A 27,631-nucleotide genomic window follows, 5' to 3' on the forward strand; every position below is an offset into this window, starting at 1 on the left:
TAAACTTCTTACGATGGTTTCACACCGGAATGGGTCCAGTGCGCGCAGTGTGTTGCGCGGTGGACTCCGCTAGTAAACTATTGTCTTGATTATAAACACGAAGTTATATCCACATTCTGCTGTTTTTTGCCACATTTGTCGGCATCTGTGCCCTGCTTTTTTGGTTGGACTATTTGTTGAGAGACAGAGGGTCTAACAAGGAACTCATCTGTGGTGACAGCAAGTGAAGATGGATGCATCAAAAAGTAAGCATTGTTGTGTTGTAACATTTCTGATATTTGATAAGACCTTGACACGTGGATTATTTCCCGATCTATTTCTGTTGTGTTTACGTGTCTTTGTAATTGTGCGGGAAAGGAGGGTGCACCTAGGCCTATTGCAAACTGCTAGTACTTACTGAGATAACTGCTGTATTCTCCCATTCTTGCCACTGGAATGGAAGAGAGTGCCTTCAAAACTGACAGTAAGGTGTGTAAAATCTTTGAGGAAGGAATAGTAAAATTTGGCAAGCATGAAGCAGCCAGTGCTTGCCAAGCTTGACCTGTGGCTGGAGAGCATGCTGTCACAGAATGGAATCCTAGCCAGGACATTTTGGGATGGAATCCCAGCCAGGAAATTTTGCAAGGTGCAGATTTTTTTTCCGTTCCCAATAAAGCAATACAGTCTCAATCAAATTTCAATTTAAATAGGATATATTTCTCTTCACTTTCGTTTTAATGGAAATGGCGTCAGACATTGCACGCTTTTTCCATTTTTTTTCTCAGTCAATCTTTTCATGGAAGAAGGTATCTTTTTTTCTTTTAAGGATTTTTCTTTTAAGAGGATTAACAGATTTATTCGGTAATTACCGATACATGCGATGATGTTGACTTGCGCTGTAAACAATAGCAGTGGTACCTTAGTTGATATCTTCATTTGTAATGTGATTGTTTGCAGCTTACTACCGTTTTGTGGTATTATTCTTCAACTGCATGTTGACATTTGGAACGTACTTCTGCTTTGACATGCCTAGCGTTCTTCAAGCAGTCTTACAAGGGGTAAGTGCTTGTGCACTGGTGTAACTGAGAGAAACATTTAACAAACGTTGCCTAGTGCATGTGTAAGGGTCCATGGTGTTTTGTATACCCAAGGGGGCAATTAAAGGACATTTGACGCAATGCAGAGGGCGCCATTTGTCCCGAAGAGTGTACATGTACAAAACCCTTTGACCCCATCACAGCAGGTAACACCTGTTTTGTTATACCATGGTCATACTATAGATTACACTGGAACGGTCGTATGAAATTATATACATATGTATTGCAACTTAGACAAATTGAAACAGCAATTTAGATGTGAATTTTCGTGGAAAATTATGGATTGTGGTGTCCTTTGCTGAACTTTTCTTTTGAGGGAAAGCTAAGAGGGAGAGATCGAGGATTTATAACAAACTGGTTTACATAGAAACCTGGAATTCATCAAGTGCCTGGATTTTTGTCTGCTGGTTGAATTTCAAGACAGCATATACATGTATATGAAATTGTGTTGAAAAATATTGAAGAGCAGATGGGGAGGGACAGCATGAGTGTTCATGTAAACAACAATAGCAGTTACAGCAGAAACATTAAGGCCCTCCAATAAATAGTTCTGCTCCCTGACTGACCCTAATTTTTCAGCGTGACCCTAAGTTTTTTATCAGCAAGTTAGAAACACAAATTTAAGAAGAAATTTTAAAAAATAGAAAATGAAATCCTGTTGAGTTTCCTGTTTTCACAAAACACCTCTCAATAGCTTTTTTCGCATCAAAATGCTTGTATTTATATGTTTGCCTACTTACATTTGTAACTTGAAAAGAAACTTCAGTTATTTTCACAAGTTCCCTTCGCGTTTCACTGTCGTGGTGGTGAAAACGTAATACACTGGTTCCTGCTGCGCCATGACATTGCCAAAGAAGGCATGATGGGTTTATGCATCCTAGCCAGCGTCGTTACATTACACTGATTTGCACACAGCTCTACAACTGCACGTCCAAAAAAAAAAAAGACGAAAACATTTCAAGAAGATTTCTGCAAGTTAATTCACATACATGTAACTTGATCTCTTATCTAGGCCTACATGTATACGTATGCACCGGTATGTAAGTTTTTTTCTTTTTCTTCTTCCTCAAGCAAGTGTGTTTCCACAAAATTTCCTGCCGCAGTACAAGGTTTATCACCCACCCCTTTAGGTTCATCATGTATCTTACAACTCAATTTAAGGACATCGTTGACTACTGTATTGCCATGATTACCTGACTAGCATTGTGCATAGGCATAGTGGTGTGATTTTATCATTATTTTTAAGAATTGTTGGCTGTACATATTATACTGATTGAGGCAATTTTTTTCACTTTCTTTGACAATTTCTGGTAGCTTCCGTCCCATTCATGCCATTTAATCAGCACAGAATTTGCCCCCCCCCAATTTTTCAGACCCACCGACCCTATTTTTGAGTCTTTTGAGAGGCATGTAATTGGAAGCAGAAGTATTTTGGGAGCATACTCGTATTCCACAAGCACACCGGTAGCTTGCCTGGGTGCATAAACTAAGTCTAGTAACCCGTGGCTCTTGGTCAGAGCAAAGAGAGTACATGTACAACACATTTAACACTTGTGCTTCAATCCATGTCTCCCACAGAGCACATCTTCTACAATAACCGAAGTGTAACACCAATGCAGCTATCCATCCTTGTACTCAAGGTTATTACTGCCCAGTGGACGTGACACATCGACTGTGGGAAAGATTACCGTTACTGTATTTACCATTTTTGAGCCTGGCAACATTGCCGTTGCATTTGAAGATGTGTGCTTGTTGCATATCACGTGATCAATTTGTTACCAGTAAAACTTTTCTATCAGTGACCATGGTATAACAATACTCATTGGTGCCTAGTTCAATGGATATTTTGTTAATTTCTCAAGGTTGAGCAGAACAGTTTGCAAGTGAGGATTTGATTCTCAGAGACACAGACCAGACAATATTCTGGCAATCATACACATAGAAAACTGAATTAGGCATTTACTTATTGAGCATTCTAGTGCCTTACAATTGTACATGTATATGTGGACCTGATGAATGTGTGGGTGAGCACTGTGTTCCTTTCAACAAGATAAGATAGATATTCTAAGGATAGAAGGAATTTGAAATGACCTTCCAAGAAAACCTTGTTCCTAGCACAAAACTTCTCCCATCCATATCCTACCCAACGTGGCCTATCAACCAAAGCCAACCCAGCCCAACCCAACTAAGCCCAACCAAACCCACTCCAACCCAGCCCAATCCACTCCACTCCAACCCAACCCACTCCAACCCACTCCAACCCAACCCAGCCCAACCCACTCCAACCCAGCCCAACCCATGTAAGTGTGTATTTGCCTGCAACTGGGGACCCCCTATTGTTCCTCTTTTGTTTGTACTTTAACTTTTTTAGAAGATCACCCATATGTTTTGTACACAGTTGTCAATCGGGGACCCTCTGTCAATCGGGGACCTTATTGTCCTCTATTGTTCAAGGTCCCCAATTGAATGCAGAAACAAACTCACTCCAACCCAACCCAACCCAACCCAATTTACACGCATAACCCAGCCCAACCAAACCCAGCCCATTTACCAACAAATATCAATTTTTTATACTCCACAGAACATAACGTGCATTAATGCGACCACATATGGCAATAGCAGTGACTGCGTTGAAGGATTAGACATGACACCTGACCAATACAATCTCCTCTATGCAATCTATGCATGGACGTAAGTTTATTAAATTTATATGGATGGAGATATGCAGGAGATAATTTGTAACAGAGAACTTTTTATGAAGGGAATTGTACAGTTTTTCCACAGCAAAAACAGGAAAAAATTCATTTGTAAGCTGAACTTTTTGATGTAATAAGATGTTGCTGTAGAAACTGTTACATGTAGTTACGGTATATTTGTGTTACATGTACATGTAGCTATGGTGTATTTGTGTTACATGTACATGTAGCTATGGTGTATTTGTGTTACATGTACATGTAGCTATGGTGTATTTGTGTTACATGTACATGTAGCTATGGTGTATTTGTGTTACATGTACATGTAGCTATGGTGTATTTGTGTTACATGTACATGTAGCTATGGTGTATTTGTGTTACATGTACATGTAACTACGGTGTATTTGTGTTACATGTACATGTAGTTACGGGATATTTGTGTTACATGTACATGTAGTTACGGTGTATTTGTGTTACATGTACATGTAGCTGTGGTGTATTTGTGTTACATGTACATGTAGCTATGGTGTATTTGTGTTACATGTACATGTAGCTATGGTGTATTTGTGTTACATGTACATGTAGCTACGGTATATTTGTGTTACATGTACATGTAGTTACGGTGTATTTGTGTTACATGTACATGTAGCTATGGTGTATTTGTGTTACATGTACATGTAGCTATGGTGTATTTGTGTTACATGTACATGTAGCTACGGTATATTTGTGTTACATGTACATGTAGTTACGGTGTATTTGTGTTACATGTACATGTAGCTATGGTGTATTTGTGTTACATGTACATGGACAAGTGTATGCAACTACTTTAAAATGACCAATGCACTGTCAATACTGTACAACGTACATACATCTCTACCAGGCTTTATTGTGGTCTGTTCTTTTCATCTCTTTTTTTCATCGGACAGAAATGCCGTTGTTGTGATTGCAGCAGGGTTCTTGATTGACAAACTTGGAAATCGAGGTGCATATCTCTGTGACTTCCATAAATCTGACAATTTGTGTAAATTAGCTCACAAACATGCAGCTGCATGTAAGCAGCACACAATTATTGAATGTACCGTGCATTTATGTGGCTGGTAAATTTGCCAAGCTTCATAGGGACATATATATGTATGTATTTCATATTTTGCTGACTGGGTAGTTTCTTTCCAGTGTTACTAAAGTATCTTCCTGTTATCTTTTCCTTTCCATTCAGTCGGATTGTTTCTTTTTTCCGGTCTGTGTTTGATTGGCTCAAGTACATTTGCTGGTGGGGCCATGTTGAAGGGCACAAAGGCCATGTTTCCCATCATGCTTGTTGGCCGACTGATTTTTGGATCTGGAAATGGCTCCCTGACAAGTAAGTTATCATTTTGATAATTTTGTCAAGGTCATTGGATTGTCTGATTTATTAAATATTCATATTATAATTTTAGCCTGTTTTGTCTTTTGTTGTTGCTACCATTAATTCAGAACATATGATAAATTGATCCAAGGCTATGCAAATTTTTCCAAAGCTTTATTTTTCCAAATTAATGTTATATAAAGCTGATATGTTCAGGTCGCTTTTTATGTAAAACTATTTTTCAGAATTCACACAGGTCTACATTTACATTGTACATGTCTATGTACATGTATGCTGAATATTTGTGAGGTAAACGCACTTTCACAGTTGAAGGAATGAAGGTTTTACTTTATGAACATGTTTTCTTTATCCAGTTGTTCAGAATCGTATAACAGCTTACTGGTTCAAAGACAAGGAGTTGGCTTTTGCTTTTGGGATCACGTTGACTTTCTCAAGGCTGGTATGTGCAGGTTTCCTTCTGTGTCATGAAGATTTTTGCTTTTAATCTTCCAGTTTTTGTTAAGGGAAAACTTTTATTTATTCATTTATTTACTCATGTGGACATTGACATTGACGACAATAGTTGAGATATCATGGACATTTTAATAAATAATAAATATGTAAATGTACATTGACATACTGCATATTGTGAATAGAGAATTAATAAGCAACTAATGAGAAAAAGTGTGATACATGTATTATTGGCGGTTAAACTTAGTTGTCAATGGTAACATCAGAAAACTTTTGGGAACATGAAAGATCAAGATGAACTTCACAACAGACTCTCAACATTCTATCTCTCTAATTCCCTTTTGAATTATTAACTGGTATCTTATTGAAGTTTTCATATCAGGCAGTATCATCTGAACATTGTCAAGTTTTCCAGTTATTCTATTTTTGCCATCAGTAGAATCTTAGAATAAACCAACTGGACTCCTACCAACAATGCCACCAATCTGCTAATGTACATGTACACATAAGTCTTCTAAAACAATAACCATTTTGTCTGGCACACTTCAAGCCTTGTCTCTTACATTTGTGGTTTGTTCAGGGAAGTGTTCTAAACTTTTTCTTGACCAAATCCATTGAGGATAAAGTTGGTTTGACCTGGGTGCTGTGGGGAGGTGCCATCCTTTGTGCTCTTGGGTTTGCCTCAGCTATTGTAACAAGCATTCTGGATATCTATGGAGTTCGCCAACTGGGGCAGGTAGGAATCGGTAACTAGTGTGAATAGTTCTCAGGACTGTATTCATTTCCTCGTCTGAGATTTCCCATTTTTAAAAGGAAATTTCCAAAAATTTCCCTACATTTGATCATTATTCAAAGGAGATATGAATTTTTATTTTTTTAATACCTCCTCCAAAAAATAGGCATGGTAATCAATACTAATTGATTGATTTTGATTCCAAATTTTTCTTAATCCAGGAGTCGAATGTAAAGCAGAGCTCAAAGAAACTTCGTTTCAGTGACATTCGCTACTTCAACTCGTCCTATTGGCTGGTTGTCTTGACCATCATGTTCTTCTACAATGGAGTTTTTCCTTTTGTGGCAGATGCAAGGTACAAATGTGTAAATCTGTGAAGGAAAGGTCTTTGACCTGTGCTAGGTATTTCCCTATAAGCAGACAATCCTGAAAAGCAAGTTTATGAAAGTGAATATTGCGTCATCTTTTACGTCATACCGTTTCCAAATGAGAAAGTTGAATTGAGTTGTTGTACATGTATATAGTCTTATCTTTAAATTAGCATTTGATGTCAGTGTGTGAGTTCTCAATCTGCCTTTCAAATCAATGGTTTAACAAACACAACAGGGTCCACACAAAATGCAAAAAGCAATTTTCAGTCACGGATACATACACCAATCTTACATATTCAAACTTGTGCTGGCCCACCCCACAAAATCTTTTTAGTATGAAGGTTTGGGCTAAGATTACACGCAAAACGTCAAAGAGAAAATTCCTGTATTTTCTAAAATATGTTATTCTGCTTTCACCTTCCGGGTAGTCCTCACTGGGAGTAAAATCATGAAAGAAACGTAAAAAAAAATTCATAACTAAAAATGTCGTGTTTTGTGTTTGGTTTGCAGTAAATTTATTCGTGACAAATATGGTTTCAAGGAGGAGTCCCCGGTACCCGGTTACCTAGCAGGAGCAGTGTACGATGTTTCTCTGGTTTTGTCTCCGTTCCTTGGTGCCTTGATTGTGAGTATCCATTCTCCATTCAGCTTTCGTAACTTCCTTCAAAATTCACCGCTTTCTAGTATCAAAGGCACAATCTTTGTATTTAAAAATTCTTTGTATTTTTTAGATCTTAAACCTCATGCAACATCATAAATAAATTTATTAAGTGAATTGATGGACTTTTCAAGCAAGAATTTCTCACTGTATGAAAGAGTTGTCATGAGTGCAGATTCAATCACAGGTTGTTCCATTTCAAGTCAAGATTGAAGGTTCTCAAAAGAAAAGTGGAAACGGCAACTCTTTCCCACTGTTCATTCCATTACTTGTGATTTGCAAAGTGAGTTGTGATTTCTTCCATAACTTCTCCGCCTAAATACCATACAACATGTAAATTCTCATTTATAAGTCATACTTCAGATGATCTGTGTTTTCCCGTTAGGACATCATTGGAATGCGTGGTCTCTTGGCTTTGTTTTGCTCCGTCGCTACCATCCCAGTCTTTGGCTTGCTTGCTTTTACCCACGTCTACCCGCTGGTCTCCACACTCTGGCTTGGCTTCACCTACTCCTTTGCTGCCGTAAGTGAAGTTGCCTTTAGGCCAGTATGGTCTCTCAGGCTGTTTTTAATCTCTCGTTTTTGTGATGCATTATGATTAAGAATTTCTCTTCTTTTCTTGGTACCATTTATATTCCTTGAGCAGAGAAGTGCATTGGAGTAAAATGGCTTGCCAAGGGACACAGCAGTGTTGGCATTAGGTGGATTCGAAGCGCTCTGAATCAGATCGCACATAGCAAACCATAACAGTCGTCTTCCTCTTATGTTTGGAAGTCGGAGTGCAAATTCAAGTGATGGTACTTTTCATCCACTTCTGGTTGGAATACTCTATAAATAGGCAAGTCTATGGCCATCCATTCCCCTTGTGGTCACCCAGGCAACCGTTGGCACAGCGATGGGATTTGCAACATCTGTTCAGATGATAGGCATAGGTATTTGTAACCAAGTGATTGGTGCTATACTTGGCAACAAAAACACACCGTAAGTAGAATGCCGCCTTCCTTCTTATCCCTACAAAATGGGTGGAAATGTAATATCTCTGTGGCAACCCTCTGCACTATTTTTCTGTGGTATATTATTTTGGGAGTTGTGTCAGCACTGTTATGCTACATGTATTTGATAATTGAGTACTTGTCTTCTTTTCTTGAAGTTACCATAATGCTAATGATTATTGCCTGATTCTGTGTTCAGAATCAAGAGATTTCATTTTTTTTTCTCCACCAGCTTGCCTCATGATGAGTTAATGAAACGTTGGAAATACGTCATGATCTTCCTGTTTGCCAACACGCTGTGCTGTGTTGTCACGGCGATTCTGCTCAACCTTTCAGACAAAAGAAAGGTATGTTCCAATTTTACTCTGGCAAACTCCATTTACACCAAACAAAAAGAACTATTGCTGTCGATACTGGGACTGTGTAAGGCTGTGGCAAGTGTCAGTATTTACAATAGATGGAAGATTTCATGATACCTGTTGTCTTTCTGTTACAAGCTATTTTTTACTTGTTTGTTTTGGTTACTTTGCTTTAGTGTATGGAGTTCCTACGTTGGATCTAATGTAAAGATCGCCATTGAGTTCTTTTGCGTCATAAGCGCGTGTTCTTTATAAAATATGACTTAATCTTACAAGAGGACCTTACATTATTTTATTTTTGTGCATTATTTAATGCATAATGGAGATGAGAGAGTATATTAAAGATTTCATATGGACATTTTACCCTGTTCCATAATTTCCCATTCTATTTTTTTATCTGAGCCATGGTAATGGCAATTCCAATTGATGAGGATATCTCACGTCCTGTACTTTTTGACTTTGTTGTGTTTTTTTCCCTTCCCAGGGGTTTGTCCTGAACCAGAGTCGTCGTCAGCGTAGGGAACGCGTGGCACTGTTGACGGAGAGCATAGTGTCTGATGAGGATTCAGGTCAAAGTCCCTGGTCTGCCATTGACTCCGAGCCTCTACTACATCCACCTGATGTTATCAAGAAGGAAATGCAAGATCCCAGCATGGTCACATCTTAGGCTGTCTCTTGAACTTCAGGTTGGTCGGCGGCTTGGCCTCCAGGCCCATTTGTGAGGTTGAAACATTTCAAGTGACCTCAACTCAGATTTTTGCTGTAGTATATGATGAACCCTTACGAGCAAGAGGTGTTGAAGCCAGGCTTGAAGTCTTGCAGCCAAAGGAGGAGATGAAGTTGGAGAAATGTTCGTGAGATGGAAAAAATTTGTTCAAATCGTGCAAGAAGCTTCTTCCAGACAAGTAAGACGTGGACACCGCACGAAAAAGCTCTGTAGACAAACGAACTTATTTATTCCTTTTCATTTACTTGGGTGAAGAGGTTGTGGATTAGTCAGGGTACTGCTGAAATATGAGGGTGGAGTTGGCATTAATTAAAAGGAGGGGCCCAAACAGGTGTTTGTGTTTGCTTTCATACATTTATATATGTACCCAGGCATATTTTTTTAGTTTTCATAAATATTTATTTGATATTCATAATTGCCTTGGACAGTTTTTCTATTCCTATTGGTCGAAACACGTCATGTGACCATGTATTATTATTTGATAATGCCCACTGAGAAGTGATAATGCCTGTTTTATCGTGCTGGATATGAGACAATTTAATTGGGTCTGATTGATCAGAAGTCTGTGTGCATGGGATGTGCATGGGATGTGCCACGTGCGCGCCAAGTTCAATGAAGGGGATTCTATTAGACAACTTTCAAACAGAATATACCATAAAATGGGCGGAGTTGTTCGGGAAAATGAAAGTAAAATTTGAGAACAAAGTCATTGAAAATCCATGGTATGTTGACTTCTTTTGACTCACTGACTAAAAGGTATTCATGAATGGGAATAAGTATGTGCTTGGCTAGTCTTAAACTAACATTTAAGACCTTGCTCAGGTTTACGAACGCTCATTATGCCCTCACCTACAGCTAGGGCATTAATCATGTCCATTCTCCAAGCACATATTTATTCTCTTATTGTTGCATATTCCAATGATAGTTTAATTTCCAGAGCCTACTGGAAGATTGATGTCTAGGTTTTTGTTGTAGAACAGAAGAAATAAATCATTTCTTTGCATTTGATCTTTTTCTTCTCTTTTTAGATCTTCAGGAAGATCCATTTATTTGTTGGGCTTGTACAAAAAATATGGAAGATTGTAAATGTTTAGGTATAAAACAACAAAATTTATAAGTGACAATTGAGAATTAATGACAAAAGGCAGTTCAACATCAGATTATAAAAAAATCTCTAAGGCCTGTTTTTCCATTGTTTGAAATTTTGTGAGGGGACTTGTGAATGATTTTGTAGATCACATCACATACGTGCATTCATGCGAAATTAAGAATGTGGGCCTATTTATATTATTTTCTAGGCTTCAGTGCATGAAAAACTGTGTATTTCCCTTCTTGACATGCTCAACTTAATTGTCACCACACTCACGAGCAGGTTGCTCAAGGACGGGTTCCGCTCACGCGCTAAACGTGCGTCAAAACTTTTTTCGGTGTGACAACGGCTGTTGCGTGTGTGTCCTGTAATTCACGAAACGTATGGCCGAGGGGGGAAATTCGCTTATGTGCTGAAGACGTTCTGCTCTTAGCCAAATTTAAACTATGTAGAAGAAATATTTTGTACAGAAGTTGAAAAATAGGCCAACACCTTCCATTCGGAGTTATTGTGAAAGTTATTATTCACGGAATTAATGACGTAGGAAATATATGCAACAGCCATTGTTACACTTGTAGAACACTTACCGACAAAATTGAGTCGCGTCGTGCCGACGCCCGCGCCACGCGCCGCTACGACTCCGTCGGGTCGCGTGCCGTCGACCCCTTCGCGTCGTGCATGCTCTCGCAGTTGCCTCCTCATTACTGATGATGGAAATAGGGGGCGCCCTCAGAGGCGATACTCGATCACATCTCATTGGCCCCAATCCATGCATGCCTGGCTTTTAGCTTCACCCTTGCACGCACATTTTTTTTCCAAGACTTGTGACATACGCCCTCTATTGGCCGTGATAATCGCAAGCGATTTTTAGAAAAAGTAAGCCACGGTGTCACGATGAAACGAACCACGACACGACGCAACGGCAGGACGCAACAGCGTGACGGTAGGACATCATGGCCTAACCTGCACTGTATTAAAACCATACAATGACAGGCAACGCGATGGCCGACGCGACGTCGACGCAACGGCACGCACAACGCGACCCATTAAATACAACCTAATAAAAACGAGGCGACGACACATAAAGGCGCGACGCAATATTGTTGGCTATAGAACACCGTACGTGGAGGATAAACAACAGTCTCACGTTCGGAAGGGTATAAGGGCCACTTGCAAAAAGTTTTTTTCCGAGTTAGTATCTCGCCGCGGCGAGTTATAAGATCTTGCCGCGGTGTCAAATTGAAATCCCGCCGCAGCGAATATTTCAATAGTTACATAAGTCAAATGTGTCTTTAGGGTGAAATGTATTGAGGTTTGGTTTGAGATCGCTAACTGGAACAAAAAGGGATGTTACTTTTCAACAAAGCTTATTTTCCAACACAAAAGAAAACGACGTCTTATTTTGTTGTGTGAATTTCCACATTCAGATGAGGGGTACGCTTTTAAAAATTCCTTCCTACATTTTCCAAGTGCCAAGCAGAAGCAAGCAGACTTGAAAGTTACATTTGAACTTTCATCAGTTGAAATTTATTAATTCGTAGTACTTAAAAATGGAGATCAGAAGCAGTACTTTTAGAAACGCAACGCATGAAATACTGCACAGCTTTGGCCGCTCAAAGCCTTTCAGGTTAGTGCCCTTATCTCCAAATATAGTATAGGTGAACACGTGTCAGGCTCACCGAGCCGGAAGTGTCGACCCGTGTTCAGATGGTTAGAGTAAACTGCATCCAATAAGTTCTCGACAAAAAATGTGTCATGTATTTCCCCTTCACAGCGCCCTGCGCTGTATGGGTGGTTTGTGACGAGTGAACGCATGGATGTGAGGTCAAAGAGCCTGGGGATTTCAATCCAGTTGATGAAAAATTGCGTAAAGTTGTTTCCCTTTCACCTTCCCTTCATTTTTCTTCTTGGCTGTTGAAATCAACATCGAGTTTTGGTCCTAAATAGTAACACATAATTGGCTAAAAATATGCCTGGGCGTTGCCAGAATCTTTTTCGATGGGGGAGGAGGCAAACCGTCGACTTAACACAGTAACATTTAACTTCGGGAAGTGCGTCAATTTTCTTCTTTTCTCAAGAAAAAAGTTATGTTCTATTTCATTTCAAAGTGTCATTTCTTTGGCTTTTTTCTTACACGTAACAATTTATTCCAGGGTCGAGTTCGGGCGGCCAGTTCTTAACACAGTTTTCTTGTTCTCGCGCTCGAACAGCGGAAACGCAACCCAAGACTTGAACACTGTTCCTGGAACAGGATCACACACCACCTCCTCGTTAGGGTTTTACAGGAACACACGGAAGAACTCGCGAGAGTTTAATTTTCGAACAGTCGCAAAAGATAGCGAGATGGCTCACAAATCTGGAGACAATAGGAAGTTCCATGGGCTGCGTGCGCGTTCTCTCACTACTGAGCCTCTGGTTGCGTAGAATTCGAAAATGAATCACGTATAAACGTAAAGTAAATCGCACGCGTATTTCAAAGCTGCTCGCTCGCGCCCCTGAATTCTGCTGCATGTCATGCAAGCGCGTAAATCTGCGTCGCGCGTAAACACACTGACTAAATATCTAATTTAATATCCCAAATAATAGTAAGATATTGAAATTATACCGCGCAAGGTATCGTGGGAACCAACATGGCGCAGCAAGATCGTACCTATTGGTACGAGGTTAGGTCTTTGCGTACACGCAAAACGTATGCAAGACCCCACTTGGAAAACTTACTACCAACTGTATTTCTTTTGTCGCTTGAGGGTGCACTTCTACTCGTCTTTGTTTTGTCGCTTGAGGGTGCACTTCTACTCGGGCAGGTTTAGTCTTGGTTCCAAGACCTTCCAGTTGTTCCATGACACTGGGAACCATCGCACGTGCTGTACGTACATGTACAATACATGTATGTAACGTGTACACGTACATGTACAGGGCGCTATCACCTCACGAAACGTTACGATTCGTGTGGTGATAGCGTTCTCTAACAGTGTACGTGTGTGGTTCGTGTTGCGGAATATAACTACTGGAAGGTCTGGAACCAAGACTAGGGGCGGATATATACGCTTCCACACTCGCCGTACAGGTTAGTGAAATTGTTACAGTTGTGCACTAGTCACGGAAATCTGTCTCAAGTGATACGAGCTGGGCATTTATCCACCTGGGAAGCAGCAAATGCGACATTGCTCCAATTCGGTTAAAAATTTCAGAAAATTTGATGGTTCAAGGTATGGAAAACAAGTTTTAGAGGCTAATAACATTGTCGATTTAAAAGTTTCAATTTTATCATGATTATTATCGATAATTATTCCATGCTAATATTCAAGCTCAGAAAAAAATAGTGATCTTGTTTTCACATTCAGCAAACTGACGAACAGCGTCGTGTGGTTCGAGATTGCACTAAGGACCCTAACGTTTTACATTTTGATTTTTCATTTCTTGGGCTTTGCTCTATGCCATAGAGGAGCAATATTTTTACCTCATATTTGACAATAAGAGAAATTTCATCAACTCTCAATACTCCCTTCATAAATCTTGAGTTCTCGTACCCACTTCAAAGTTCAAATGAAATTCTACGTGGGCCTAATTTTCCGATAGTTTTGTTAAAGGTACACAATGTCAAATTCTTTTAAATACGCCTAGAATAAGAATTTTCTTGCGAAGTTGTTGAGTATGAGTGGAGGTAGAAATGGTTTATCAGAATTTATCGAATTGAAAGAACTGTTTACGTGTTACTGTGAGTAGTGCACCCAGTCTGTATGGAGATAACCACGCCCCTTTTCGGTGGTTTTCTCGAGCCTCTCGACCAATCAAAACGCTGGTTTCAGCTCGAACTCAGCCTCATTAGCATAATTTGAGGAGCCGGCCTGTACAATGTCTAGCAGGGGAAACCAACAAGTGAGAGACGTACTTGTGATTAATTACAGTATTCTTGTGAATTCTTTTATATTTCTGTATAGGCTAACATATTTTATTTTCTAACTCTATGCCAACAATACAAGACGGTATGGAGCGTGCGAATAAAAAAATTGTAGGATTTATGTACTTGTGTTCAAGGTATGGACGTGCTTTTCAATCGGGCATGGTGGTTTCCCTTTGAAATAAACATATAATGCATAAAACGGTCCTGTTGTCCTGTACGTGTATGTGGTTTTTGCTCTAGCTGAATTTCTAATTTTTCGAACTGGTGTTTTACATCCCGTTACCTAATAAATGTATACGGTTTTTATGAAGTCAAACAGAGCGGAGCTTTACTATTAATCTTTAGTGTGGAGTAAATGTAAAATACATCGATCATTGTAATAAAACGATAAATTCTCTGGGCAGCACGACGCCAGATCGTATTTTTATCACGTAGCAAAGGGGTAATGTTAACGTTTGTGCCATAGATTAATGTGCAAAAGTTCCCAGCCGGTATCCGACCCGAGAATTATTACGCGATAGTCACATAATACAAAACAAATTCAGTAGACTTCACATACTGGTTTAAGTAGTGTTTTTGATTCTCTTGTTTCAACATTGACATTTTTACAATTATACTTATTTTAAGAATTACCAGAAGATCGATGACCATAGGTTTGTTGAATTATATATCAGAGGCACTACATGCACCCATTTCATTGCTCTTTTACTCATTTGCATTGCTCGTTTACTCATTCCATTGCTCTTTTACTAATTCCATCACTCCACGTGATTGCGTTCCTTTAAAAGATTGGACGCAAGTTTAACTGTGAATGAACAATGAAAAGAGCAAAATGAACAACGAAAAGAGCAAAAAGAGCATTGAAATGTGTAAAATGAGCAAAGAAGTGAGTAAAAGAGATATGCAAATGAGGAAGGTTGAGGAAAACAAAGTTTGTCAATTAAGCAGGTTGGGGAGTATGAATCACGTTTATGGGGTTAGCGTACTTTTCTGCCAGTGATCCAGATACTCCTTTGATGACGTTAGTCTTGTAATTGTTTCTTACGGAAGATGCTTACATGTCATTTGACTATTTCCATGCGGTGATGTTTCAATGTTGTGTTGTATCCGCATTCTGCTCTTTAATTTTCACTAGTTTATGAGCATCTCTGCCTTGTGGTTTGGTTGGACCATCTCTAATTGACATAGATCAAGGACCTTATGAGGAATTTACCGTGGCGAGTGAAAAATGGATGCATCTAAAAGTAAGCGACACTATTAGTGTGTATGTTGGTGGTGGCTAGTGCAAACTCTGAAAGTGCGCAAATTTAAAATATGATATATGAATATTTGCACACATCAATGAAGACTTCACAGTACATTTATCGCAGACAACAGATGTAGATACGAGACTGGCATAAATCACACGTGTGTCATAAAGGATATATGGCAGGATATTTGACATCTCTTATTTCATTTCATGGAAAAGCACTTCGGCAATGACAGCTGAAACGTCATTTTCGAGTTCAAGATAGTTTATTCAAGACACATACAATCTGAACACACTTAAGAACGAATAGGTTAATGGATCGACACTAGTTTCTGATCTCCTTGAGGTGAAGAGAGAATGGTTCATATAGGCCTATCGGTAGAATCGCTAATGGGTACAATGATGTTGATGGCCAAACGCAAGCACGCGTGTTATGTATGTATGGAGTTGATTTTTTTTGTGAAACGCATGAACGCGTCGTGTACGCAACGCACCCCAAAACGGAAGGCGAATATAGTGTAATATTGCATATATAAGCGTAGCTGCAACGCGTATTTCCTTACGGATAATAGTAGTGAGGGTTTAAGTAGCACTTAAAGACTGAGTAGATAAATCTCATAAGCTTTCGTAGTAACAACTACTTCATCAGATGTGGTGAAATAACACATCATCAACACAGGTATATAGTAAGGCAGTGAAGCACTCAAGCATGTCCAAACAAAGGGGCGTGAGTCATCACTAAGGGCAGTAGTGGGACGTGAAACCACGATCTCTGTTAAGTCCAGCGTCAATGCAGTCCAGTCTGTGGATTATCTTTTGTTCCTCTGCTTCTGAGTACAGTACATTGGTCAAACTGGTCAGTCACTACGGCAACGGATCAATGGCCACAAATTTGACATTCGACACCAGGATGTAGAAAAGTCAGTATCCCAACATTTTAATCTCCACGACCACTCTGTCACTGACTTGAGAGTGGCTGTACTGACCCAGACAAAAGAACAAACAAAAAAATCATACGCTAGATGTAACAGGGACAAGAAAAAATTCGATCCCAAATTTATAGAAAGACCCTTTTTCTTTTGAGGAAAGTATGTATCTGAGAACATTTTCATGTGATTGTCTGTAGCATACTTCCGCTTTGTGGTACTCCTCTTCAACTGTATGATAACATTTGGGACGTACTTCTGCTTTGACATGCCCAGCGTTCTCCAAGAGGTCTTACAAGGGGTAAGTGTGCATGTCCAACCACGCACTGGCAAGACTCATTGGTAACCATTGGTGCCCATTCTAGTGGATAGTGTGGCAATTTTTAGGTGTAACGGGATAAAGGCACCCTGTTCTCATTATAATCTTTTGTTTTTCATGTGTATCCTTGCGTCTGCATTGTTGCCGATTAATTTTGTTGTAACGGAGTCAAAACAACAGTTAGTGGTCCTCGTCCATACTGGCAACGGCATGTTATAGCGGCTTAATGACCGTACTACTAAGCATAATGCACGTACATTTTACATCACAGTTCGCGGGTTTTGCAAAGTCACGTCACATGGCCTGGGTACAACATGATAGGCTTACTTGAATGTTTCATACAAGCTACCTGGTTAGCCATCTCTCTGCTGGCATTTTATACCCTGAGAAGTCTCCACCAGATGCTTTCTGATGCTGATTAATGATTTGCTTTGTGTTCTGTGTTTTTGCATTTCCCCTGCATAATGGTCTGTGCGTGTGTCACAGGTAAGTGTTTGTCAAAAATGTGGCTGACACAGAGGTGGACAAAATTCGTTTGAAAGTGAAGACTGAGTTGATGCTTGGGGATATACGCATGACGTTCCGGTTGAAAGCATGGAAACACATCTGGCAAATCATACCCACGTACAGAAAACTGAATTTGTCTTTTACCTAATGAGCACTTTGGTACTTTATGTGAGGCCGAATAATTCATGGTTGAGAACAGGATCCCTGTTGATAAGATTTACATAGAAATCCTAAGGCTCCCATACATTTGGGAATTTGAATTGACTTATGAGTAGTGGGGTGGGGCTGTTTGGTACAGTTTGACCTTTGGGTTAAAAGTAGGAAAAGGTCTCATGAATTATTAAATAAAAATTATTAAACTAGAGAGGACGCGCACTGCTAACGGTCTTGCGTTGGGCTTACTATGGCCACGGAGATAATCTGATCGATACAGGAAGAAGGCCCTGCTGACCCTGGTTGAATTTCTTTATCCTTGACTAGTGTTTTTTGTGCCATTACCCTCTACATGTACATGTATGACTTGGCTGTGACTGAATGAATCTTTCGAACTAATGTTTTTAATTATGTCCCGTTACTCTGTTAATGTTTGTTATGGTTTTTGCTCTGGCTGAATTTTTAATGTTATAGTTTTATGCCTCGTTACGCTGTATGCCTAAATGTATATAGTTTTTACAAATTCAAACAGAGAAGAGCATTACCGTTAATCTTTATTGTGGAGCCTAAATGCAAAGTTCATAAAAGTTATGATTTCTCAGGGGGCGGCATAACGTCAGTTTGGGATTTTTAACACGTAGCAAAGGGGTAAATTTATCCGTCGTGCTGCAGAATATTGTGCAGAAGTTCCTGGCCTGTATCCGACCCGAGAATCATTATTCGATAGTCATACCAGTTAGTAAGAACACACACAAAAATGCAGTGGACTTCACATAATGGTTTCAGTACTGTTTTTATTTCTCATTTTCATCACTGATTTTCTACATTTATGTTAATGTTAAGAATTACTACAAAGTCGGTTACCGGAAGTTTGGTTAATTTTAAATCAGAGGCATTACATCTACTCATTTCTTTTCGGAACCATCTCTCTCCAATGATAGCAATCTTTTAGTTATTTGCCTCTTCGCCATTTAGCTGAAACAGTCCCTCAAATATATTAGAATGTTTAGCTAAAACTCTATTCAGGGCTTTGTTGACTTTTATGCCTTTATCAAGTTTTTCTTCGAGATCATCCACAATGTCAATGTTTTCCATCCCACGTCTCTCTATTTTTCTCTGGCTTCTTGGTAGGTGGCATCGTCTTCCAATTCTGAACTATCTTCATCCGAGGTTTCATCATTCATTTTATTCATTCCTCGGTCAACTTGTGCCATAAATTTTACCCTACACCTCATTCCTATTCATATCGATATGATCATAGTTATTATGCTTAAGGCATATTCATGTGACCTTTTCCTATTTGTAACCCAAAGGTCAAATTGTGCCAAACTGGGCACCCACTACTACTATTCAAGAAAACTTAGTTCCTTGGTCTGCGCAGCCCCAGCCTGGCCGAGCCTAGCCAAACCCCAGCCTGCCCGAGCCAGACAACAATCATTTTTTTATACTCCACAGAACATAACGTGCATTAATGCGACCACATACAGCAACAGAAGTGACTGTGTTGAAGGATTAGACATGACATCTGACCAATACAATCTCCTCTATGCAATCTATGCATGGACGTAAGTTTATTCAGTTGTCCTTAAATGTATCACAGGCCTTCCATACAATATTTTTTAATCACAATATTATTATTGTGTCAATGATAGGTTTGAACACTGAGTGATTCCTCCCCCTAAGCATGTCATCTTGGGATCATTGGATCAACACGGTTGATGATCAGTTGTCGATAATTTGATATCATACTGAGGGTTTTTGTTAGGACTTCGGCATGGGCATCCATAGGTGGGGGACGGCGGTGACATCCCCCACCCACTTTATTTTTACTCTAGATAAAACAAAAATGGAGGGGGAAATCCTACATTTGATTCATGTTTTACATAAAATTTGAAAAATGCAATAAATCGTGCAAAGCAGTTGCTAAAAAAATAAAGTAGTCAGACACTGCCTCAGTTCGCACCAAATAGAATCTAAAATATCCCATGGCCCTTAAACGAGCCTTGAACCCCATACTGTTAGGGCTTCGCGCTCCAAACTCAAATTAGTTCTTTGTCAAGGTTATATCCGACCTCCCCCACTTTTGAAAGGTGACTGACATCATTCACGTCATCGAGGAATTGACACAGTGTTTACTGATTGAAAAACAGAAAAAAACCCCAAGTAAATAGTATGGGGTAAGTTGGAATCACACTTGTTAAAACCAGTTCACCTGTGGCATGAGGGTTTATGTAATAAGTTGCCAATATAAACCTTTTAGTTATTCAGGTTATGTCAAAGCTACTGTTTGTAGCTTGACATGTACGTGCGCAGTACATTGTACATTTACCCGTTTTTATTGTGCCAAATTGTTTTCGCATTTTCTCCACTGCGACTCATTCTTTGGACAGAAATGCCAGTGTTGTGATTGCAGCAGGGTTCTTAATTGACAAACTTGGAAATCGAGGTGAGTAAATGTCACTGCGACTTCCATAATAAAAAACCGATTACAACAATTTTGTCAATTCGCTCACAAAACACGCAGCTGATATATACACACAACTGTTGAATGTCCATTTGTATGACCGGTAAATTTACTGAGAAACACAATGTACATAACTTGTCTCTGATTCAGTCAGGTTTCTTTCCAGCGTTACTAATGTCTCTTTTTCCTGCCATCTTTTCCTTTCCATTCAGTCGGATTGTTTCTTTTTTCCGGTTTGTGTTTGATTGGCTCAAGTGCATTCGCTGGCGGGGCCATGCTTAAGGGCACAAAGGCCATGTTTCCCATCATGCTCATTGGTCGACTGATTTTTGGATCTGGAAATGGCTCCCTGTCAAGTAACTTTCAATTTAATACTTTTGTCAAGTTCAATAGATGTCTGATAAATTTTCAAATAATTATTAATACAACTTATTTTTTTATGATTTGTTTTTACTTGCTTTTCATTACATTTGACAGTTTTATCCACAATTTTATCCCAAGTGGAGTTTAGAGATGCTCTTTACCTGAACTCACAAATACGTCAAGTATTTATGAGGTAAAGTCAATTTAAAATTTTAAGGAATGCAAGATATTATCTTTCCAACCTTTTGTCTCTATCCAGTTTTGCAGGAGCGTATTACAGCCTACTGGTTCAAAGACAAGGAGTTGGCGTTTGCTTTTGGGATTACGTTGACTTTCTCAAGGCTGGTATGTGCAGCCTTGAGGTTTTGTCATAAAGATTTCTGTTCAGTCCTCCAGTTATCGAGTGAAAACTGGTGCAAACATCAACATGCATGTACATTAACTCTAACTTCTTAACTTTCACCCTCCTCGTCTCGCAAAACCCCCTAAAAAAATTTAATAAATGTTTCAAATTTCGTAAGATGTTCTTGTTTCCAAAAAAATTCCATTTTACCAACTTCTGCAAACTTTAGACTTTTTGAAGTGTAACTCGATAGTTACCCCGAGAGGTGAACTTTTACCAACAATGTCACAAATCTCCTCAGTCTTTTAAAATCTAAACCTAGTATTTGTCTAACACCTCAACTTTTTCATTTCTGTTTTGTTAAGGGAAGTATTCTAAACTTCTTCTTGACCAAATCCATTGAGGATAAAGTTGGTTTGACGTGGGTCCTGTGGGGAGGTGCCTTCCTGTGTGCTCTGGGGGTTGCCTCAGCTATTGTAACAAGCATTTTGGATATCTACGGTGTTCGCCAACTGGGGCAGGTAAGAATCCAAAACCGTTGTGGACATTTCTATGGAATTTATCAATTGCCTCCCCTTCATGGGAATTATAAACTTTCCTCCAATTTTCCAAACAGCCATATCGTGACAAGGTAATTTTAAACTGTTGCCCCCCTTCCAAACATTGGATTTACAATTGTGACGTTTTGATTTTGATTCAAAACCTTTTCAATTCAGGAGTCAAATGTAAAGGAGATCTCAAAGAAGCTCAGTTTCAGTGACATTCGCAACTTCAACTCGTCCTTTTGGCTGGTTGTCATGACAATCATGTTCTTCTACAATGGAGTTTTCCCTTTTGTGGCAGATGCTAGGTATAAATTTTTTTCCACAAATAAAAATGCTTCAACCCTTGCTAGGTATACCGTGCACAAATAGCCGTATGCATTTCCTGTATAGACAGAGTTGTTTGATTATTAAAGACTATCCTATTAATCCTCTCTGAGAAAATTCTTGAAAGGTTATTTTTTTCAAATGATAGTTGAATCCACCATTGAGATATCTATTAATAAAATTAGCAATCATTCATCGTAAGTTAAAGCTTTATGTGATCCATTCCAGTGTGTAATGTATCTCTCTTCAATAGCTGCCTTTCAGACCCAAGCACTTACTGCAGAATTGGATTTCTGTTGCTATCCATGCTTGTAGTGCATATCCATACCACCTTGGGTATCAGATTGGAATTCACCCTGTGATTAGATCGTAATTATTATCCATCCCTTGCCTTGAATTGCCCTTTGATGTCCTTTTTAAGTTTTCGTGATTTTTTTTTTTGTGTTTGCTTTGAAGTAAATTTATTCGTGACAAGTATGGTTACAAAGAGGATTCCCCGTTACCCGGCTATCTGGCAGGAGCAGTGTATGATGTTTCTTTGGTTCTGTGTGCGTTTCTAGGTGCCTTGATTGTGAGTATCCATTCTTAGTGCGGCCCTTACTGCTGGGCATTTTGAGCGGAAAAAAATCTTTAAAAATCGGCCTTTTTGCAGTAAACCAAAGGAACCTGTTTTTTTTTCTTAAAATTGGAACCTTCAACCTTGTGTAACGTTGTAATGACTGGACTAGCCAGTCCTAAATTTATCAAAATCTTTCCAAATGAGTCGGTTGACCTTTCAGATTTTTTAGGCTTCTAGAAATTTAGTAAAACAGTGGACAACGCAAAAAGTACATAAAATTGTTCTTTTTCTTTTCACAATCATATTCCTGGCGCTTGAACGAAGAAGTGAAAAAAGACATGCCTGTAAAGTTTTACAGTTCCTAAACTTAGCAGTAGAATCAATTCGTCTCCAGTCAATTTCAAGTTATCCAGTCTTAAGGTCGTGACAGAGGCATTCCTTTACTTTTGAACTTGTCAATTTTGATTTAGTTAATGACAGTTTTGACAAAACAGTTTGAAACTGTCGATTGATTCCTCTTATGTGCTGTGTTACCATATTAGGACATCATTGGAATGCGTGGTCTGTTGGCTTTGTTTTGCTCCGTCGCTACCGTCCCAGTCTTTGGCTTGCTTGCTTTTACCCACGTGCATCCGCTGGTCTCCACACTGTGGCTTGGCTTCACCTACTCCTTTGCTGTGGTAAGTATTACTTATACATGTGGCAACTTTAGAATTCTTTCCAAGGCCAATATGGCTCCACAGGCTGGTGTGTATCTCTGGTTTCCTTGACACAAAATGATTAAGACTTTTTTCTTCCCCCTGGGAAGCTGGTCCACTGCATATGGCTCCACAGCTAAAGCTGGCACCCATTTGTACTTCTTGTGAGTAGTGAACATGAGTAAAGTGACTTGCCCAAGGACACAGCAATATTGGTAGCTTGTGGATTTGAAGCACTGTGAATCAGATTGCGTGCCACAAACCATAACAGCCATCTTCCTCTTATGCTTGGATATCGGAGTGCAAATTCAAATAACTTTTCATCAATATCTTGTTATAATACTAATAAATAGGCAAGTCTATGGCCATCCATTCCTCTAGTTGTCACCCAGGCAACCGTTGGCACGGCGATGGGATTTGCATCATTTTTTCAGATGATAGGCGTAGGTATTTGCAACAAAGTGATTGGTGCTATACTTGGAAACAAAAACACACCGTAAGTACAATGCCCCCTTCCTCATATGCAAAGTAAGTGGATATAAATGCCTAATGTTCATTGTGATAATCTCAGCCGTTTTTCTGTAATGTAATACTTTTGGAGTTAGGTCAGCATTATTGTGGGACATGTCTTTGATAATCAAGTATTAATCCCATTTTATGACACCACAGTGATGCTAATCTAGCCTGATTCTGTGTTCAGCGTGTTGAGAATCAAGTGATTTTGTTGGTTTTTTCTCCACCAGCTTGCCTCATGATGAGTTAATGAAACGTTGGAAATACGTTATGATCTTCCTTTTTGCCAACACGCTGTGCTGTGTTGTCACGGCGATTCTGCTCAACCTTTCAGACAAAAGAAAGGTACGTTCTAATGTGAGATCTAGCAACATTTTCAAACTTCATTTACATAACCTTCAAATCTCTTCCAAGGGATGCATAGATCTGTGAAGGCTGCCAAATGATTGATGTTGGCCTCAATCCAGTGTTTTGTATATCTTGTAACATAGTTTTTTTGCCTTAGTATGTAGTTTCCAACTTGGGATTAAATTCAACGATTGAAAAGCTGTTATCAAATTACTCTTTCAGTCGTTGCATGTGGAGAGCGTATTTAAGATTTCACTTTGAATATTCACTCTGTTCCACAACTTTACATGAAAGAACATACAATGTTCAATGCTTGCGACTACAATGCTGGCGATTCACAATAGTGCGCCTACAAGAGCTTGCAACACAGAGGCCAATCATAATGTACGAAATTTGGTCGACCCTTTCCAAACGCGCGATGGGTCGACAGATTTCGCGCATTGTGATTGGCCACTGCATTGCAAACTGTTGGAGATGCACTATTGTGAAATGCTCATATTGATAACAAAGCTTTGCCACTCTCCTGCTGTGTACAGTTTACGCTTCTTCTGTCTTTTTTCCTCAGGGGTGTATCCTAAACCAGAATCGTCATGAACGAAGGGAGGGCATGGCATTGTTGATGCCGAGTGTAGCCACTGACGACGGTTCCGGTAATAGTCCCTTGGCCATGAACGAGGCAAAACCTCTGCTGCGTTCGCCTGATCTTTCACGGCCCAAAGAATTGAAATGACTGCAGCCTCCATCCTCAAACATGTGTTTTAAGTCAACAGTCAATTTTTTAGTAAATGTGACTTGTTCTGCGATAATGTTGTTTCCATTGTACAAAACTCTTCGTTCAAGACTCTTTGAAATACCTGTAACTCAAAAATGTCCGCTTGTGAATCGTTTTCACAGAACAGGCCTGGCCACAAAAATACTAAAATACTGCTGGAACCTTGCAAGGGTGTCGACTTGTCACGTTTCCAACACTGATCGGATTTTGAGTGGATTACAACCAACTACATGTAATCAGATTACAGATGAATTGAAAATGAAAATGAGCCCTAGAGAGATTTGCATGGCAAGTTCAGTGTGTCTCATCGCAGAGCGTCAAAAGGATGGCCGTGCGCATTGAGCCTTCCCGCTCAGACAAAGGCTGTGGTTGAATTTGGAGTGCTTACGCACTTAACTGTGGAACCCCAATTTATACCCTTACTGATTTATCATGATGACAGATTTATTTTTGGAGGGGGATTTAGAGACACGGTAGATGTGGTTGGTAAATGGGTGTAGGATTTGGGGTACGTACCACATTTACTGTATAGTGTTAGGGTAGTAAAGACTGTCAAAACAGACAAGCAAATAAGTGTAATGGATGACTAGTTGTGGGTTTTTGTTCTTTCTTCCATATTCCTTCGTCTGACTCTTTCCGCTTTACTTCCGCTACTGTAATTAGTTAATGCGACTTGAGTGGAGATTATCTACTCTTTAACTTGAAAAGAGACTTCACTGATCTTAATTTAGTTGGCAAAAATATTGTTGGTTTTGTACAGGCAGCTCAGTTAATTTCTTAGTTAGGAAAAGGGAACAGTAGAGTGAAATTTTTATGAACCATTATGTTTATTGTGATTAGGGATAATTCTTTATAAAGTGATTGTAGTCAAAGTTTTGCTTAGATTCGATTTGGTCAATTTTTGTACTTTGCATGAACTACATGTTACCCGTTTAGAGCTCTCAGCCCATGCGGTTGCAAGGCATACAAGACAGTACCTGTCATATCTTTACAGGTAAATGTGCTGTTTTAGTTTCACTGAAAACTCAGATGATCATCTCTCATGTGCCCTTTATTGTGTCAGGCAATTAATATACATTAATTAAGGTGAGATTGGTTATATAAGGTGATATTTTTGGGAAGTACTAAGCAGTTTGGAAGGGTTTTTTATGTGAAATTTAGGGAGCACCGCAAGAACCTTTTTCTACAGTAATGCGGGTTACCCCAGTAACACATCATATGAATTGGCCTGATGGGATTCACAACCGTATCATTGGGTAAATCACTGACATTTTCCTTGCTTTCCGAAATACATCTATCTATCATCATTTTTTGTAATTCATTTGGCCACACAGGTATGAGTTGCAGCTCAGTCAACTCGCGTTCAATCTTTTAAAGAAATGCGATCACGTTGAGTTTAACTGTAAATGAACAATAAAAAGAACAATGAAAAGAGCAGAATGAAAATGAAAAGTGAACCATGACATGAGTAAAAAAACAAAGCAAATGTATGAAAGAGCAAGGCAAATGAGAAAAAGAGCAATGCAGATAAGTAAGAGCAATGAAATGAGTAAAAGAGCAATAAAATAAGCAAATCACAAACGGTGAAATACATATACACGTGTATTTTTTATTATATATTGAACGATTTCCCTTGTTTCATGCCATTTAAAGGTCATCCTACATAAATAAATGTTATTTCTGTAGTCAAGACCTATGCTTGTCATCAGTGTGAAAAATGGTTTGGACGAAGTCTAATCTAGAGAGGCACATGGAAAATACCCACGCTGAGGAGGAATCAGACATGAATGAAGTTGACGATGATTCGGAACCTGTTGAGGAGGATGATGACGAAACCTCGGATGAATACAGTTCAGAATTGGAAGACAATGCCACCTACCAAGATTGGCTGGCTGAAGCCAGAGAAACGAATAGGGAGACAAGGGATGAAACATGACGAGTACGTCAACGAAGGCATGGATGAAGATCAAGCCGGGCAAAAGGCAAACAGAAAGACCCTCTGGCCAATCAAGAAAGACTTTTTGACAACTATAAGGAGTTTCTGTCAAGTTATCTACATTTTAAGGATAATGAAACTCATCAGGATATCGCATGAAAGTAAAAAATAAGCCTTGAATATAGAGTTTTGCCTAATCATACCAATAAATTTGAGGGACTGGTTCAGCTGAATGACGAAGAGGAAAATAATTAAAAGATTACAATCATTAGAGACAGATGGCTCCAAAAAGAAATGAGTACGTTATGCCTCTGATTTAAACCTTAACAAACTTCTGGTTATCAACTTTGTAGCAATTCTTAAAATGTGTGTAATTGTAAAAAGTAAATAATGAAAAAATAAAAACAAACACCACTGAATCCAGTACGTCCACTGAATTTGAACACTAGTTTTGCTTACAGTTCAGGGTCGTACGCTGGAGCGTCTGTGAGCTTTTGTGATGGAAACAAGACGTCTGATGCATTGTTCTGTCAGTCAGTGATCTTTAGTAATCAAATATGTAGTAACCTTTCTAGCAGTGAACATTCCTTTATTTCCTCTCTTCCTATAAAACAAATCAATATAATCTTGCAACCCCAAGGTTTTCACTAGAATGTGAAACACATAATTATAAAGCCAGCGTTGAACTAAAGGTCTTCTTGATGGTTATTAGCTTAGAAGGGTTTTAAAGCCAGATTCACGAACTTAAAAACCTGGTTCGCTGTGATATTATTTGTCACAGCGATTGAAGTAATTGCAGAATGACTCGCCACTCGAATGCTGCATCCTTTAAATCGTTGGCTATGATGTCAAAGTGGCCGTGGTGATGCATCGCAAACATGTCCAAACTGCAAAGGTGGCAGTCTGAAAGCGAGGCAACGGTGAATGAAAGGGAACGGCGGGAAAACTCAAATAACTTTATTTCCCTTGTAAAACACTCTCCTATTAAAGTTACGAATACAGCAGTAAGTCTAATGGACTCTTTGATGAGTTCAGCCGCCCATTTAAAAAGGGGCAAGTCGAACGTGGGCAGTTCTAACACAAACATTTTGTGACCTATTATGATCAGGTCACGTAGGTAAATCCCTGTGTGTATTTTGTGTGAGAGCGGGCAAGCGCGACATCGTAGCCCTGTGCGTATTTAGTGTGAGCCG

At 39.3% G+C, this 27,631-nt stretch overlaps 2 protein-coding genes across 4 annotated transcripts; both read left to right on the forward strand.

Moving 5' to 3' along the window:
• The first annotated feature begins 56 nt into the window (after window positions 1-56).
• LOC147798059 (lysosomal dipeptide transporter MFSD1-like) lies at window positions 57-10,433 on the forward strand. The gene is made up of 13 exons (XM_087140989.1): window positions 57-245; window positions 937-1,037; window positions 3,658-3,767; window positions 4,696-4,751; window positions 4,986-5,129; window positions 5,489-5,574; window positions 6,166-6,321; window positions 6,540-6,673; window positions 7,200-7,314; window positions 7,733-7,870; window positions 8,186-8,328; window positions 8,572-8,686; window positions 9,183-10,433. The coding sequence occupies exons 1-13, from the start codon at window positions 230-232 to the stop codon at window positions 9,363-9,365; spliced, it is 1,497 nt and encodes a 498-aa protein (XP_086997115.1). The 5' UTR covers window positions 57-229; the 3' UTR covers window positions 9,366-10,433.
• A 144-nt stretch (window positions 10,434-10,577) lies between these two features.
• Window positions 10,578-26,864, forward strand: LOC110976848 (lysosomal dipeptide transporter MFSD1-like). 3 transcript variants are annotated; one of them, XM_087140990.1, is made up of 14 exons: window positions 10,578-13,582; window positions 15,555-15,663; window positions 16,795-16,895; window positions 19,029-19,138; window positions 19,964-20,019; window positions 20,250-20,393; window positions 20,660-20,745; window positions 21,109-21,264; window positions 21,460-21,593; window positions 22,069-22,183; window positions 22,714-22,851; window positions 23,223-23,365; window positions 23,613-23,727; window positions 24,296-26,864. In XM_087140990.1, exons 2-14 carry the CDS (start codon window positions 15,648-15,650, stop codon window positions 24,458-24,460), a joined length of 1,479 nt encoding a protein of 492 aa, XP_086997116.1. In that variant the 5' UTR covers window positions 10,578-13,582; window positions 15,555-15,647; the 3' UTR covers window positions 24,461-26,864. The 3 variants fall into 3 exon arrangements, 2 of the variants coding, with proteins under 2 accessions (XP_086997116.1, XP_022086177.2); XM_022230485.2 differs by lacking the exon at window positions 10,578-13,582 and adding an exon at window positions 13,589-13,724; XR_015426365.1 differs by lacking the exons at window positions 10,578-13,582; window positions 24,296-26,864 and adding an exon at window positions 13,589-13,724 and having other exon boundaries at window positions 23,251-23,365.
• The last annotated feature ends 767 nt before the right edge of the window (window positions 26,865-27,631 follow it).

Source organism: Acanthaster planci, linkage group LG09 (assembly GCF_054643075.1).
Source record: "Acanthaster planci isolate LZ-2023a linkage group LG09, COTS_SCS, whole genome shotgun sequence".
NCBI lineage: Eukaryota > Metazoa > Echinodermata > Asteroidea > Valvatida > Acanthasteridae > Acanthaster > Acanthaster planci.

Excerpts from the sequence above, each read along its gene's own strand:
- LOC147798059 (XM_087140989.1), top strand. Across the intron at positions 5,130-5,488 it reads TGGAAATGGCTCCCTGACAA|TTGTTCAGAATCGTATAACA; the intron begins GTAAGTTATCAT and ends TTCTTTATCCAG. Across the intron at positions 6,674-7,199 it reads CCTTTTGTGGCAGATGCAAG|TAAATTTATTCGTGACAAAT; the intron begins GTACAAATGTGT and ends TTTGGTTTGCAG.
- LOC110976848 (XM_087140990.1), top strand. Across the intron at positions 20,746-21,108 it reads CGTTGACTTTCTCAAGGCTG|GGAAGTATTCTAAACTTCTT; the intron begins GTATGTGCAGCC and ends TGTTTTGTTAAG. Across the intron at positions 23,728-24,295 it reads ACCTTTCAGACAAAAGAAAG|GGGTGTATCCTAAACCAGAA; the intron begins GTACGTTCTAAT and ends TTTTTTCCTCAG.